At 39.9% G+C, this 15,313-nt stretch overlaps 1 protein-coding gene, 1 long non-coding RNA gene and 2 other non-coding genes across 11 annotated transcripts in view; all 4 read right to left on the reverse strand.

The window, feature by feature from the left end:
• Positions 1-214: 214 nt before the first annotated feature.
• LOC122772813 lies at positions 215-3,657 on the reverse strand. Of its 6 annotated transcripts, none has more exons than XR_006360824.1 (6): positions 3,635-3,657; positions 3,067-3,128; positions 2,136-2,238; positions 1,346-1,769; positions 774-837; positions 215-643 (listed from the first exon to the last, which is right to left on the reverse strand). It is a non-coding gene; the product is annotated as an uncharacterized LOC122772813 (long non-coding RNA). The 6 variants fall into 6 exon arrangements; XR_006360825.1 differs by lacking the exon at positions 3,635-3,657 and adding an exon at positions 3,395-3,604 and having other exon boundaries at positions 2,136-2,177; XR_006360820.1 differs by lacking the exon at positions 3,635-3,657 and adding an exon at positions 3,395-3,604.
• LOC122772910 lies at positions 1,565-1,677 on the reverse strand. The gene has a single exon (XR_006360836.1). It is a non-coding gene; the product is annotated as a small nucleolar RNA SNORD67 (small nucleolar RNA).
• On the reverse strand, positions 2,415-2,526 carry LOC122772909. Its single transcript, XR_006360835.1, has one exon. It is a non-coding gene; the product is annotated as a small nucleolar RNA SNORD67 (small nucleolar RNA).
• A 1,362-nt stretch (positions 3,658-5,019) lies between the features above and the next one.
• Positions 5,020-15,313, reverse strand: part of lrp4 (low density lipoprotein receptor-related protein 4) — a 93,281-nt gene continuing 82,987 nt past the window's right edge. Inside the window, exons 25-39 of one of the 3 annotated variants that reach the window (XM_044030486.1) lie at positions 15,103-15,274; positions 14,137-14,299; positions 13,720-13,945; positions 13,275-13,578; positions 12,912-13,130; positions 12,624-12,758; positions 11,914-12,022; positions 11,429-11,621; positions 10,816-10,929; positions 10,615-10,726; positions 10,187-10,248; positions 9,433-9,520; positions 9,191-9,332; positions 8,923-8,984; positions 7,900-7,955 (exon numbers count right to left, since the gene is read on the reverse strand). In XM_044030486.1, coding sequence (XP_043886421.1) covers positions 8,943-8,984; positions 9,191-9,332; positions 9,433-9,520; positions 10,187-10,248; positions 10,615-10,726; positions 10,816-10,929; positions 11,429-11,621; positions 11,914-12,022; positions 12,624-12,758; positions 12,912-13,130; positions 13,275-13,578; positions 13,720-13,945; positions 14,137-14,299; positions 15,103-15,274 — 2,081 coding nt within the window. In that variant the 3' untranslated portion in view covers positions 7,900-7,955; positions 8,923-8,942. Of the gene's footprint in view, positions 7,956-8,922; positions 8,985-9,190; positions 9,333-9,432; positions 9,521-10,186; positions 10,249-10,614; positions 10,727-10,815; positions 10,930-11,428; positions 11,622-11,913; positions 12,023-12,623; positions 12,759-12,911; positions 13,131-13,274; positions 13,579-13,719; positions 13,946-14,136; positions 14,300-15,102; positions 15,275-15,313 lie in introns of all 3 variants that reach the window. The other 2 variants (XM_044030485.1, XM_044030484.1) reach the window with 2 other exon arrangements.

Raw genomic sequence — 15,313 nt, forward strand, 5'->3', positions numbered from 1 at the left:
GTGAAGCATGCAATGTGTCGATTTTTTTTCGGATAGTATCTGATCCAGTGATTTTGATCAGTATCGGAACAATTCCCCATCTCTAATTTTTAACCTGCTTAAAAATGTTTGACAAACTAAAAAGTGAACCATGCACTAAACCTGCGTGGTGTGAAGCTTTTCAGTTTGTTTTTTTTTTTAAATCCGAGATGACAAGCAGATGGAGCAAATAAAATGTATTGTTATTATTTTTATTTATATAGCCCAAATCAGTAGGAATTGTTTCTATACACAGGCTTAGACTCTTGGTTTATGTAAATTAAATACAACTTAATCCCTGAAAAAGAAAAAAGTGCACTTTCACTCCAGACCAATCACAATAAAATGAACAAAACAATTTGAGTTTTCAAAATTAATATCTACCCCTTGCCAACGGCTTCTTATGATTAGAATACTTTTCTTACTAAGATTTGTAGAAAGTCCTTTAGTGCAAATACATTGAGGAATAAGGTTTTTTCTGCATCAGAAAGGGTTACTACTGCTCGTACTGCAGCAGCTCAAGGAACAATGACAGGAGACACATGCAGAAGGTGATGGTCCAGGCTGAGCTTCAGCTGTGGCTCTGGTCATGTGGCTGTCTGTAGTTTCAAAGTGGAACAAGAGACTGAAAATAGGACAAAGAAAAAAGAAAATCAGAATCAATGATTAAGTTGAGAATAATCAGGACACATAAACATAGCATTAAATTGCTATTGTGGGCAGGTTGTTTTCCAAAACAACCCCAAGAGTCTTACCATCAAGTGGGCCACTGATCAAAGCTGTCTTAACTAGGTCATTGGTGACCACAGCAACTGGCTGCTGATGGAAGCAGTAAAACAGTTAAGAGAACCACACATTAACCACCAGAAATAAAAGTACTGAACACATAGGGCCTGTGCCTCTGTGAAAACACTTTTATGTTTTAATACCAATCAGACACAACTGAGGATCTCTGCCATCAATGCAGACAATAAATGAATAAAAACAGCACTTATCAGCTAAATTCATTTCCATTTTAGGACTTGAGTGACTGTAGGTCTAACACAGAGACTCCACAACTTCTTTGGAATGAATGTAACCCTGTCTTAGAAAACTACAACACATTTTCTCAGGATTAGTTTAAAGAAGAGAGCTAAAATACACCTTGAGAAGAAAGACATACTGTTTAGGCTTGGAATAAACATCAGAACAGTGGAAACCTTAGGGTGTTCAGTAGGTAGAGGGCTCATAGGTTTGGCCAATTTACTTTTTACATATGAGACCAAGTACAAACAGTACAAGAGACAAGACAAAAGTGTAAGTTCCGTGAAAAGGCTGTTTTCCTCACCAGCTCTTAGGTTGGAGTTGGTGGACATCCATTATGAAAGGGAAAATGGTTGCAGGCAGAATCCATTTTGTTCATCATGTTGACAGAGGCTTAAACAACCCCAGCTAACTCTTCTGTAAATCTCATCTTCAGACTGGGAAAAGAAAGAACAGAATGGTAGGTCAGTAAATGATGAAAAACCATTTAACAGTGGCCCATTCTTTTCTGTCATGTGGGGTGGGTGACTCAGATGGCCCCTGTGCACAGTGGGTGTCAACACAGGTTGTCAGGACAGGTCCGCTGTGCCACTGCAATCAGCAACCTGACTAATAGTGCAACTCATCATTGTCACCCCTCAGAGTGGATCTCCAAAACACCAATATACACAGCAGGATTGTGTTTTGGAAGGTCAAGACGTTTCATTTTTGTGCAACAATGTTTGATCCTGACACACACACACACACACACACACACACACACACACACACACACACACACACACACACACACACACACACACACACACACACACACACACACACACACACACACACACACACACACACACACACACACACACACACACACACACACACACACACCATCATCATTTAGAATTTAGAGTGCCAACTTTAAAACCTTCCAGTAACTCTTCTACTAAAGAAAACAACTGATCACTTTGGGCACATACACATTTGTAACTACATGTAGCAGATGCTGCGTTTAACAGGAACAAGATGGCTTCTAGGACAAGTTAACATTCTATGGGTGAATTATGAAAAAAAAACTGGTAAAAGTGAAATAAACAGACCTTGAGAATAGAAGGTTAGCCTCCTGGTCAATGACGAGTGTCCTGGGAGGGAGGACAGGAGATTTAAAAACTCCACAGCACAACATCCTTCCTCTTGCAGCTACTGGACTTATCCAAATGAGACAAAATGGGTGATATTAATACAAAACATGTTTTGTCGTTATAATAAACCACCACATCGGGGAACACATGTAAACACAGCAGTAGTATGAGGCTGCATGAGATTTGGCTGGGCAGCCTTTTACGTCGCCATCGCCCATACATTTCAAAAGTGAAAAGGTGGAGTCAGATGGCCCCTGTGCACACAGTGTGTCCTCAGTTTGGGTCAGATTAGGGTTTGATGCCACTGCAACAAAGCCCCAAATGATTAGTGCAACTCATCACTCTCACACCCACCACTCTTACCAGAACTACCAGAGAAATGACAGGCCTGCTTAATTTGAGCACAGTCATACATTTCTTAACCCAAAGAGGAAAAATAAATTAATCTCTCATTTTCATATAAATTAATCTCTCATATTCTTTGTGCAACACCAATAGTGTAACAGTACCAGGCAAAGAGTACACATATACATATATATATATATATACATATACATACACACACAAATATAGCACTACTAAAAAGCCTATAGTTCAGCAAATTAGTGAAATGCAGCATAATTTACAGCTGTATTGAGACAAAAAAACAAAATGGAATGGATATAGTAAACCATACATACAACAGTGAGTATTGAAAATAATACTAAGTGCGTTTTCCGAATGAACGTGGCTATTATATAAAGGTTTAGCATTGAATCAAAAATGCTCATCGACACGTTTGCAGATCTATTTCACGTCGATCACAACCCTGGAATATATGAACGATCATAAAACAGTACTTTTTAAACAAAAAACGAAAACCAAACCCCTCGTTGTTGTTCATGATTACCTTGTGCCTCTGCAGTGAGCTTCATGTGTTTTCATTGTTGATAATACGTGTCTCTGCACTATCTGCAACAGGAGAAGTTAACAGCATAAGTTAGCTGCACATGTGCACACAGCGTAGCCAGTTAGCCACAGCGATGCTAACGCAACGAGGCTCAGCGCTAGGCCCAAAAACAACAAAGCTAAACAAGGAAGGAAACGCTTACTCGTAGCGGGTTAGCCATGCTAGCAACTTAAATACGTTTATTTGCCGTTAAGCTGTTCACTCTAAAACAAGACGGTTAACAAAAATACACCGTGCACGTCTACAATAAACAAGTAATAATTACCACCTCCGTCTGTAGTGTTCGCGCCCTGTGGCGTATGCCGTTTCCCGCCTCGCATCTGAACGGGTCTTCTTTTTTTGAGGTTTTATGGCTTTTAACAAACAACTATTTGGTGCATTACCGCCACCATTTGGTATGGAGTGTGGATACAAATGTGTATCTAATGGCGTAGTTCCACCAGCTCTGCTCTGCACGGCACGGCACAACACGGTTTAGGTTGCATCTCGACTACAAAAAAGTACCTACTCAAAGTGGGCGGAGTCATCACTGCACGGCTGAGTGAAAATGCGGGGACTTGTTATATACGCGACACACACACACGCGCGCGCGCACATACACACACACACACACACACGAGTGCTTGAGACTTTACACCAGACTCCTGGTTGTTGTTTAGGATTGATAAATAGTTATAAATAGTTTTAACTGATCTACAGTTCGGCACTGTTCGGCTTGATTGTGTCGGATGTCTCTTCCATGACATGCTGAACTGTTTCCTCTTTCCCACAGTGATCACATCCGCCAGTATTGTGTTTATTGATTGTGAATAGTGTTTTGTTTAGTCACGTTTGGCCAAATGTAGTACTTGATATAACATTTCCTCTTTCCTGCTTCTTTTAGTGTACCTAACCTCTTCCACTTTCCTTTGTATTTTGAAAAAAACATCTTCCTTTTCTCTCTTCCTCCCATTGTTTTTGCCAACTCTCCTTTTTTTGTAGTTTTTGTTTAATGATGCTTTTCATTTCAGTTTTGCTTAATTTTATTGCTAAATCTATGTCAGTGTGTCCTGTTGCTGCCTTTGCCACCTTGTCTACTATTTAATTTCCTGTAACCCCAATGTGTGCTGGTATCTAGTCCCATCATCTGAATTATGGTGTTTGCTGTTCTATGAGAATGCCTTGTCTGCTTTATAAGTGACTGGACTGTGGGCTTGTGAGTAATGAACTTGAATCTGAGCAGATTATTGTTTTTAGTGGTCATATTTCCTCAGACCATTGTACTGCTAATACAACTGCAATTAGTTCTCCTGTGTATACTGTGATACTGACACTGTATCACTTACATGTTTTCATTTGAAATTCTGGGAAAAAACTCTATTTTTTGGGATGGGTTTTTTGATGCATCTACAAAATGTATACTTGAATGAAACCATGGTTATATATAGGCAACCTAGGCTTATAATATAGGCAATATACAATATATGTCAATATAGGCTTGTATTGAATATGGATTATAGCTCAACATTCCTTTGTTTTTCCTCTCTAACAATGACAGTTAAAAGTTTGCTCCACCAATGACAAGTTGTGTACTGGTCACATGCACAGTCACGTCACATGAAGAGCAGCTGCAGTGATTGAGACACAATCCTTCATCTGAGAGAATGTGTGACAGAAATTGAATGTTACCATACGTAAGTGTTTAAATGCTTTAACAGAGATAAAGAGAAGTCGTAAGTATGTACTATAGGCAAGATTCTTCCTTTACCATTGGTCATCCTCTTGTGCTGCCACCTTTCTACAGCAGCCGGGATGGACAAAACTACATTTCTTACACTGACATATGCCATTGTGTCTGATGCACAAGTAATGAATTTCTAACAGAGACCAAGAAGTGCATGGATGAGGCAAAAGTTGCATTCAAATGCAAATGAACTTTTATATTAAAAGATAGCAAAGGGATAATTCACTATATCACACAACACAGCTTGTTAGTACTGCCATGGAAATACATATACAGTCTTTTCATATTTACACATCAAGTGACAACCAAACAGAAATCATAAATACCTTTTTTGTTAACTTTACAACAGCTATATGAGACCAGTATTTCATAAGAGAAAAGAGCACTATTAAATAACTAGAAACCTTCCCTATCATTTACAAGGCTTGGAAACACAGTGGTTAAAATAATCCAGCAAAAACAAAACCATAAAATGTTCTTCTCCAGTGAGTAAAATTAATACAAGTCTAAAAACAGTCATTAAAATCCCTTTGTACAAAAGACTATACAACTTAATGCAACATCTTCAACAGAAATGTTTGCTTATATTGGCATGATAAAATCTGTACAGCTTTAGTGTTTCCTGCAGCAGAGTTGGAGGGATTGTGAGCCGGGATGATTGGTTACCAGGTTTTCTGTGACGCTCTGTAGGCCGACTGAAAACCAACCGTCATAGACTGTGGTTATGTAGCTGCCAAGACCCTAGTTCATTGGCCTCAGTGCTTCGTCTAGCAGCAAATCAGCAAGTTGCTGAGCTTGTAGCAGATACTTCAAAATACATGGTTCGCTAATGTCTAACCAATATATTTGTCAATATAACAATATAGTATTTCCTTGTACCATATTTTAACAACAGACAGAATTGTAGAACTGTAAATTTTTGATGCATAATAGCGCGACCAGTATTACATGTATTTCATAAAAGCTGTCAGTGATATACAGTATTTCTAAACTAAAACCTTTACTGTCTGATGGGGTCAGACATGCACAGTGTTCCAAGTTACCCATTTGTTAAACTGTACTGTGGCAGATATTGCACATGCACTTTGCAACTACAGATTCAGAGTTGATGGATGAAAACTCAACATTTTAATAAGAGCAAGTGTTCTCATTTACCTCTGAAAGTGTTTGGTCACACAGATACTTTTGGTTGTACGTGCCAAGTGAAACTTACCACTATCCCCAATACGACAGACTAATTCAAGGGAAACTTTAGCATTTGGGACTATGTTCCAAAATTGGGAAAACATTTGATTTGTGTTGAAGCCATCGAGAAATATCTTGCGCAGGTCATTACATTTCTTTTAACTTTATATTTCTTAATCAAATAAATAAAAAATACATCACTCACATACTTTAGATCATTGTGGGTCATAGTGGTAAGTTTCAAATTGTACAAGGACACTGAGGACCAATAATGTACTGTCCTGTAAAATGTTCATAAAGCTGGGTTTTGAAGGTATTAAAATAAAATGAAAGAGCTTCAAATTGTAAAAATAAGTGCTCATGGGTAATTAATGTGGACCTCATGAAACAGCACATTATTTAGCATGCTTGAAATGTTTTGGGGCAGAGAAAATACATATACTGAACTGTTGGGTAAATGAAACCACAACTATCTGCATGGCTGAACAAACTTAGTGGTAAGTGAGAAGAATTGTTTTTTTTTCCTGTGATTTCAGGGGCTGAACCCCAAGCAGAAAGTACATTTTAAAACCTCAGAAAAAATGAACACACAGCTGAAGAAGGAAAAGAATGAAATGTTTGGCACTTAGGCTGTTACTTCTTCATGGCTTCCTCTGAGGACCAACAATGGTTGAATCACAACTTGCAAAAAAAAAGAAAACGATAAGAAGAAAACCTTTGTCAGGGATAAAGGACTTGTGCAGCAAGATTCCAGCTACAGCAAGTCCAGAAGTCCTTGCTTGTCCCATTGAAGGCTGTTAAATAAGAAATTAGAAGCAGATGTCATCACTGAGGTCTTGAAACGCGAGGGAAAAGGAAATTTGTAATTAACATACATTTCTACAGAAGTGTAAATGCAGAAAGAAGCATGGAGACCTTTTGAAGTCCCACCCTTTGGCACTGTCATAAATACAACTCTTGAATAACCAGGTCCTGCAGCACGACGTTCAAACACAACACTCCCACCATTCTCTGCAAACCCACTCTACAAGTACAAAAACGTTTATAAATAGAGTTCATAAATGAGTGGTATTAGAGACGGTGTCACGGTTACACCGTCCAGAGAGTGTGTCATTTTAGCTTTGTCTGAAAGAGAGAAAAAAGTTCACAAACAAGTAAAAGTGAAGCTGTACACAGAGAAGCGTTGGTTGCATTGAGAGACTGCATCCTTTGTAAAAGGCTCCAGATAACGCTTTGTGTCTCTGCTCACTTCTCCCCAGAGTTATTTGCTTTTTTATTCCAGCATGCTAATTAGTTTATCTTTTTGCCTGAAGGCAGTAGCACTGAGGGTACTGATGATGTAATGTCTGTGTGTGTGTGTGTGTGTGTGTGTGTGTGTATACAACTAGGACGGAGCCCCATTTTCAGAGACAGGAGTTGTGTTTATGGAGCTTAGTTGTCTCTGGCCAGGTTCATGTACCTATTTGTCTTTGTGTTTTTGTACCTGCCATAAATACATGTGTAGGTGTGTGTGTGTGTGTGTGTATGTGGATGACAGAGGTTAAGATAAACCACAGAGGGCGGGGGGAGGGGGCTTCCCTCACACTTCACTCTCAGTGGAGGGTTTGCGCATGGAGGTCCAGCCGGTGTCGGGCAGGCTGTGCTGGGCATGACGTTGCGGGGTAATAGCAGAAGGAGTCAGGGTGGTTATAGAGGAGCATTCAGACGCTTCTTCCTGGAGGAGCTGCTCCGTCTCACCATCGTCAAGTGAAGCACTGCTCGCTTGCAGGGAAACGGTGTCTGTACGCATGCAGGTATGCAGGCCGCCTCGGGATGGCTTGATCTGTTTTAGGTCATCCCAGTAAAGCTCTTCATTCGACAGGAGACGCACGCCCTCCACAATGCGGATTTTTTCCTTGGTGAAGCCTCCATCCACTCCCCCCTTGACAAAGAGCAAAATTAGTTTAGATTAGCAGTTTGAGTCGCAGTTTAAAGTTTTCTGGTTGAAAAAAATGTGTTTCTTTTTAGATGCTCTTTCTAGTTTCCTTCATTCCTTCCTAAACCCTCACTCCTTGGTGAACGTTTACAGTATAGGTTGGAAAACCATCAACAAAGCCTTAAAGGTTCAGCCTGTTAAAGATAAAGTTGCAAAAGCACTGCAGAACAAACATTCAGCACAATCCATGCAAAGCAAGTCGGTTCCTTTTAGTAATACGCCACTTATTTTCGAGTTAGTTTTTTATTTTCAGATTGTGGTGCTACAAGTATATAATAACTACAAACACAAACAGCAGACTGTCATCCTGTGTAATTTGGAGTCAAAATCCCATGGATTATTTTATGGCAGAGAAAAAGAGAGAGATGTTATTGTATGTTATTCTTCTGCAGCAAAAAAAGAACTACTCATGGAAATGATTCAGTCTGTTATAGCAGGAATAATATGATCCTTGCAATTTCATCTCCAGTGTGAAAAAAACAGATCACCACATCACTCACTGTCAGTCTTCTTACATTAAACTGTTGTTTGCATTCTTCTTTTTATTTATTTTTTAATCAAACTCATAGAAGTTTGGTCAGTTGGTGCAACTGAGTGCAATAAACAGATGAATTATGAACAGATTTCATTTGAGGCTTTATGAAAAACATGTTGCAGTAAAACTAACAGGATTTGCATGAAATCTATTCTTGATTTTATGACGTTGTATCAGTTATACCACAGCTCTATAGCAGACCAGGCATAAACCCTGGCATGCTGTTGAACATGGATCCCAGAAACTATACTAAAAAGAAAAATGATGAATTTTGGATGACAGATTTCATGCAGTGACAAACAAAGAGGGGAAAACAAAGACACCGCAATGAGCAAATCATAAGAAAAAGGACACAACTCCTGCATGCTGTGTAACTACCTCTCCATGGGACATGTGGGTCAAAAGATAAAGGGAGAGAGGGAGTTGTAGGGATGAGAGAGCTGCAATGAGGGAGATAGACGGGGAGGAATAGATAAGCACTGGTTTCTGTGACTTGCTCATGTCATATGGCAACAAAACCAGCATGAGGCCAACAGCCTACACCTGCACAGTTGGAGATCATTCTGTGAAAATTTCATGGATTAAATCCATTCATATATTAAAAGAAAAAAAACATATTCACTCCAGTGTCCAGGAGCTTCATTACCTCCTTCTTGTAACGCAGCTGATTGTATATTGGAGGCTTCTGCGACGCCTCAATCTTAACCTCCTGGGTGGACGTCCGGTACGATGGGTTACTGTAGGTCAGGTTACTCACTCCTGGATCAGCAAACTTTGACTTTTTGTGTCTGTTAGGAAGAAAATAGCACATGTGTTACATATGATTATACATAAAAATAATTTGCTTTGTAATGAAAATTGTGTTCAAGAGTCAAACACCAGGCTGACCGGTAAATGATCAAAGCAGCAATGAGGATCAGAATAGCCAAGATGGTCAGCACTCCTCCGATCACATAGCTGATGTGAAGGCCTTCTCCTACAACGTATGAAACAGATATTAAAGACTGGAGCCAATCCAGTGGAAACACTTTCATCTGATTTCATGTACGATATGGGATGATATGCTTTTGTCACGATTTGATTGTATCAAGATACAATGGTGCCGATTCAAGTTGTTATTGATTTCAATTCCACAAGATTTCACTGATTTCATAGTATATACAATTGCAATTTCCTTTTCCTTCTGTAACCAGTATTAAATGAATTATTTCTTGAGATAATAACCCACAAGTCAGTGTGACATGTATCTAAAGGACAATGGTTCATAACATGTGCAACAGGTGGTTTTATTGTTTGTTTTTTTAGTTAACTGCTACATTTCACATTTAGAGCATCTCCAAACAGGAGACAACATTAATGTGAGCCTTCATTCAAATTAAACTGAATAATGTATTTTCAAAACCCTGGATTGCATATTACACTGATAAACAGACCATCCAATACTTTTTGAGATTAATTGGCAACTGCTGCTTTTAGCTGTTTCTGTTCATTAAGCAAGTAGCTAGAAACAAATTGATGAAATTAACCACTTATTCTTATCTTTTACCAAGGGTAAGAGGATTAATGTTAGATAAAATTGTCAGACTGTTCTACAGGCAGCATGAGAACGGATGAGAGAGAAATACTTTTCTTATATACTGACCATGAGGTGCTGTCACCACAGTGCTCAAGCAGCCTTCTTCACTGAGGTTCTTGTCCGTGCAGCTGCAAAAACAAACAGCAACCCAGTTTAAAGAATGACAGTATAGCTCAAGTCAAGGGACTTTACTTAATATTAGCTGAAAAAGACCTAGTTTTTCCCAGAGGACAACTCTCTGTGCAGCTTTAAGGAAGAGGAGTGTGTACACGTTTTTAAAATAAGATAAATGCATGATACTTTTCAGCAATGACGACATCTTACCTTGAAGAAGAAGCAAGAAGTTTACTATGAATAAAATGAAAGACCTCATAGATACACTAATAATTACATTTACCTTTATAATATTTTGGAACAAGTAATGTAACTAAGAGTACCACTTCAACAAAAGACACTTGTGGTTTTCCAATTTTCAAGTAGACAAACAGACATACTTGACCAGTGGGGGTCTTCTGTGCGGAGTGTCTGTTGGAGCTTTGGGGATCTTATTCACAACAGGAGTGCTGCTGGTTGCTCTGGCGGGAGGAGTCGGGATGTAACCTGAAACTAATAAACATGAGCAGATCAGAAACTGAGAGGACATGTCGGCGAGTTCAATTAAAAAAAATCTCAGCACACGCATAGTCGTTACTCACTGGTGGAGCATGGTCTTCCATCTGGTTCGTCAGGGCAGGAACACACAAAAGAGTTGGTCTTTGCAAAGCAGAGGTGGGTGCAGCCGCCATTATTGACACCACAGAGGTTGGTACCTAAATAAGATGATGGGGAGGAAGAGACCAATCAGTGAGAGTTGTGTAGTTGAATCTGGGGCATGTCTCCACATTTAGTTTGGTTCCTTTCATCCAGTGAGAACTATGAGATTTGAGATCAACTGACATCCAGTGACAAGAGGGTGACTCAGGTCCCAACCTTTTTAAAAATGACAGTACAGTTTGACACCATTTGAGGTCCCAGTCCAAACTGATACCCAGATACCAAACCACTATCAAAATACCTGTCCTTCAACTAATATTTTAGATTTTGATGAGTTTGAGGATAGAAATACTTATGTGGTTTGTGGGGGTTGTTATTATAGCATTACCATAAGCTTTAAAATGTTTTATACTACAGAAACTGACACTGGCATTGGTGTCATTTCACTCTGAATTTTTACAATTCTTTTGTATTGTTTTATTTGGAAAAGCCAGAAATCATAGAAAGGATTTCAGTGCCTCCCCTTTTGAAGTTGTCCGGAGATAACCATCATACCTGTCTGCCTGTGAGGCGATACCACTATAATGTCCATGAGGCCCTCCACATTGGGTAGTACAGTTTCCTTGTTACGGCCAGTGTGTTTGTCCACCCGCTGGATGGACTTAGTCTGCCAGTCCGTCCAGTAGATCCAGCGATCTTGCTGCGAGAGTCGGGAGAAAGGGGTTAGAGGGGAGGACACCGGCTTCAACTGGGGAAACGAGGAAGAAGAGAAGAGGAGAGGAAATACACAGACAAGGAGCAGGGGGGGTGGGACAAAGAGAGGGAAGGGAAAGAGAGGAGGAAGAAAAATGAGGGTCAGAGTGGAAGGGAAGCAGAAGAAATGGTTAAGCTGAATGAATTCAGTATGAATTGGAAGACGAAGAAGGAGTCACACGGTGAGCTGATGAGTGAAAGGGCAAGGTGAGTGGAAGAAAGAGAATCAGCCCAGTGATTGACAGCTGAAAAAGGGTGAGGTGGGGAGTTTTTGGGGGGAGGGGTACCTGTGTGAGAGCGAACGGATGGGACACCGGGCTGACAAGGATCTGACGCAGTTTCCCATTTAGGTCTGAGCTCTCAATTCTGTCCAAGTGGGCATCCACCCAGAAGATCCTAAAGAAAACATCAGGAACACTCTGTTCAGCTTTTAACACCCAGTGAAAAACATTTAGGTGGCTTTACAGGCAGAAATTGAATATACTACCAATAAGTATCTTTGCATAAATGTATAATTTAAAATAAAAACAGGTGAGCTTTTATATCCTTAGAATAAGACTTCAATATGAGTTTTAGGCAAAGGTCTTGTTTTATGTAGGCCACAGCAGCCTGAATAACCCAGTGTGCGTTTGAAGCAGAAGTTCACTCTGCAAACAAAGAAGATATCTTTTCTGGTATGCCAAGGCCACCAGTTTCCTGACACACTTGGGAAAGCGAGGCATGAGCAGAAGATGACTCTGTTTATTAAACTCTGCGCTCTTACCGTTACATGTATACCAGTCATTTGTCAAGCTTTTTAAATGGCCAGAATTGCTAGTTTTGTGTATGCTTATTGGCATGCTATAACAGGTTAATGTTAACAATAATGTTAATAGAGGTGGGAAAATGTAAGTGAAATTATAATGCCTTTACTGTTAGTTTCCAAATATATGGTACACGATTGCTGTTTTTTTATGACAACATTACACAGTTTTTTCACTCTGATTCTTCCCCTGACCTTCGTGTATCGTAGTCTAGCGTAAGACCATTGGGCCAGCCAAGGTCCGTATTGATTAGGACCTTTCGATCTGAGCCGTCCAAGTGAGAACGCTCAATCTTTGCAATGTGACCCCAGTCAGTCCAGAACAGGAACCTGCAGAGAGAAGACATGTGAGATTTCCTTGCTGTATAACACACAGAAACCAGAGGAATCTAACAATGTTTACTTTTTTCCTTTTCTAAATATTTCTGGTAACAGCTAGTGAGTAAAAACTCAAACTGTACAGCTTTTACTTCCTTGTCTCACCCTTTGCTTGGAAACACTGCAATGGCTCTGGGTTCATCCAAACTGTTGTTGATGAGGACTTTGCGGCTCGTTCCATCCAGACGGGCCACCTCAATGGTGTTGCGCCCAGTGTCGGTCCAGTACATGTTCCTGGCCACCCAATCTACAGCCAGCCCATCTGTGGTCTTCAAGCCCTGGCTGATCACAGTCTCCATCTCACTGCCATCAAGGTTTGAACGCCTGCGTAAAGGGCCAATTTACAACGTATGGTTACATTGTTTATTTTGTAGCTTTCAGTGCAGTAACAAGGAATCAATGATTATATGTAATTTAAACTAAAGAGAAAAAGAGAGTTTATATGTAGATTATATTTTGTGTTCACACCTTATAACATCTAAGGTGACATCAGTGTAGTAAAGTTTTCCATCCACGCTATCATAGTCCAATGAGATGACATTGTGCAGATCAGGCACTGGTACGTGCACATCAGTGTGGTCGTTGGTGTCCAGGGAGATTCTGCGCACACTGACGCGGTTGGAGAAAAGCAGGTAAGTCTCTGGTGAGTCATCACATGACCTGCCGTCTCCCTTGAGCAGGATGCCGGTGGGACATGCACAGGACGTGCCATTGGGACGAGGGAGGCACAAGTGGGTGCAGCCCCCGTTTCTTCTGCCACATTTATTAAAACCTGAAGAGGTTAGAGACAGAGGGCTCAACTGAAAATAGGTACAAGTAAATAAAATAGAAATGTGACTATTATGAATGCCACTTAACAAACAACAACATTATTTAAAGATCCCACATTTAAACTTCTCGTCCTCATACTTACCAAGTGGCCTCTCCCTGTCTACAGCCTGGATGTCCATCAGGCCTGGCAGGTTGGCTCGCACTGTGATAGTGTTGGCCCCTGTGTTCTTGTCGGCTCGCTGGATGCTTCGGCTTTGCCAGTCGGTCCAGTAAATATGGGACCCCAGTAGGGTTAAGCCATACGGGTGTTGAACTGGAGTCACCAGGGTGCGCCGATTCTGCCCGTTCAGGTCGGCAGCCTCTATACGCTGAAGAGGACCAGAGAGATAAACGGTATTTACACCATGGCCCAATAAAGTTCTGATTCTTCACTTCATCTTAACACATTCATAGTTTAGATCATAAGTATATTATAATGTGATATGTACAAGTTTAAAATTAATTAAGTGAATAATTGGGGATCTGAAGGATCAAGGAAGGATTAAGATGCACCACTGACCTCAGTGTGAGCATCGGCCCACAGTAACTGTGAGCCAGCCGCATCGATGGCCAGGCCATTTGGCCATCCAAGATTATTACTGATGAGGACCACTCGGTCTGACCCATCCATTGCTGAACGCTCCAGCTTAGCATTCTCTCCCCAGTCTGTCCAGTACATGTAACTAGAGAAAAGAGAGGAAGGGAAAAGGAAAGGACACTGATGTCAAACACCAGACAGTGTAGGAAGACTAAAATTTAGAAACACAGATAAGATAGATAAGATGAAGAGGACATGCTCGGGCCAACACCAAGAAATATTAGATATAAACTTTGGACACCTAACCGAGGCTTATATCAAGTACAATCATTAGTGATAAGCAAGGTTATTATAGTCAGCGAAAACTAAAATTGAAAAAACAAAAGTCTCCTTATATATAAGACTCTTATACACACACACACACATATATATTTAAATATATATGTATATATATATATACACACACACATATGTATTTGTATATGTATATATATATATATATATATACACACATATGTATATATATATATATATACACATATGTATATATGTATGTATATATACATATACACACATATATACATATATACACACACTTCAGGCTAATTTCTTGTATTTGATTCAGAGATGATCTGTTCTAACACAAATTTTAAAATGGCATCTTTTGCTGGGCACTAATTAACTAAAACTAAGCATTTACGAAAAATAAAAACTAATAAAAACTAGCAAACCTAATTAAATTAATTAATTAAACTAATTAAAACAAACTAATTTTAAAAACAGTCCAAACTAAATAAAAACTCAAACTAATTAAAAATCCTAAACTATTATAACCTTGGTGATAGGAAGCAAATTTTTCAATGTTCTAACTTTTTGCATCTATGATTGACACCAAATGCTCTGGAAATGATGCTCTCAAAAAACGTTATTGTGCTCTAACAGCCTCACCCCATTTCATGGTAGAGAGCGATGGCTCGAGGGCTGTCCAAGTTTTGCCAGATTAAAACTTTCCTCATGGAGCCATCAAGGTTGGCAACCTCAATGCGATTGGTTCCCGTGTCCGTCCAGTAGACCTTCCTGCCCCGTGCGTCCACGGCTAGGCCATCAGTTGTCACCAACCCTGCAGAGAGACAGAGACAAGAAGACAAGGACAGAGATG

Source organism: Solea senegalensis, linkage group LG7 (assembly GCF_019176455.1).
Source record: "Solea senegalensis isolate Sse05_10M linkage group LG7, IFAPA_SoseM_1, whole genome shotgun sequence".
NCBI classification, from domain to species: domain Eukaryota; kingdom Metazoa; phylum Chordata; class Actinopteri; order Pleuronectiformes; family Soleidae; genus Solea; species Solea senegalensis.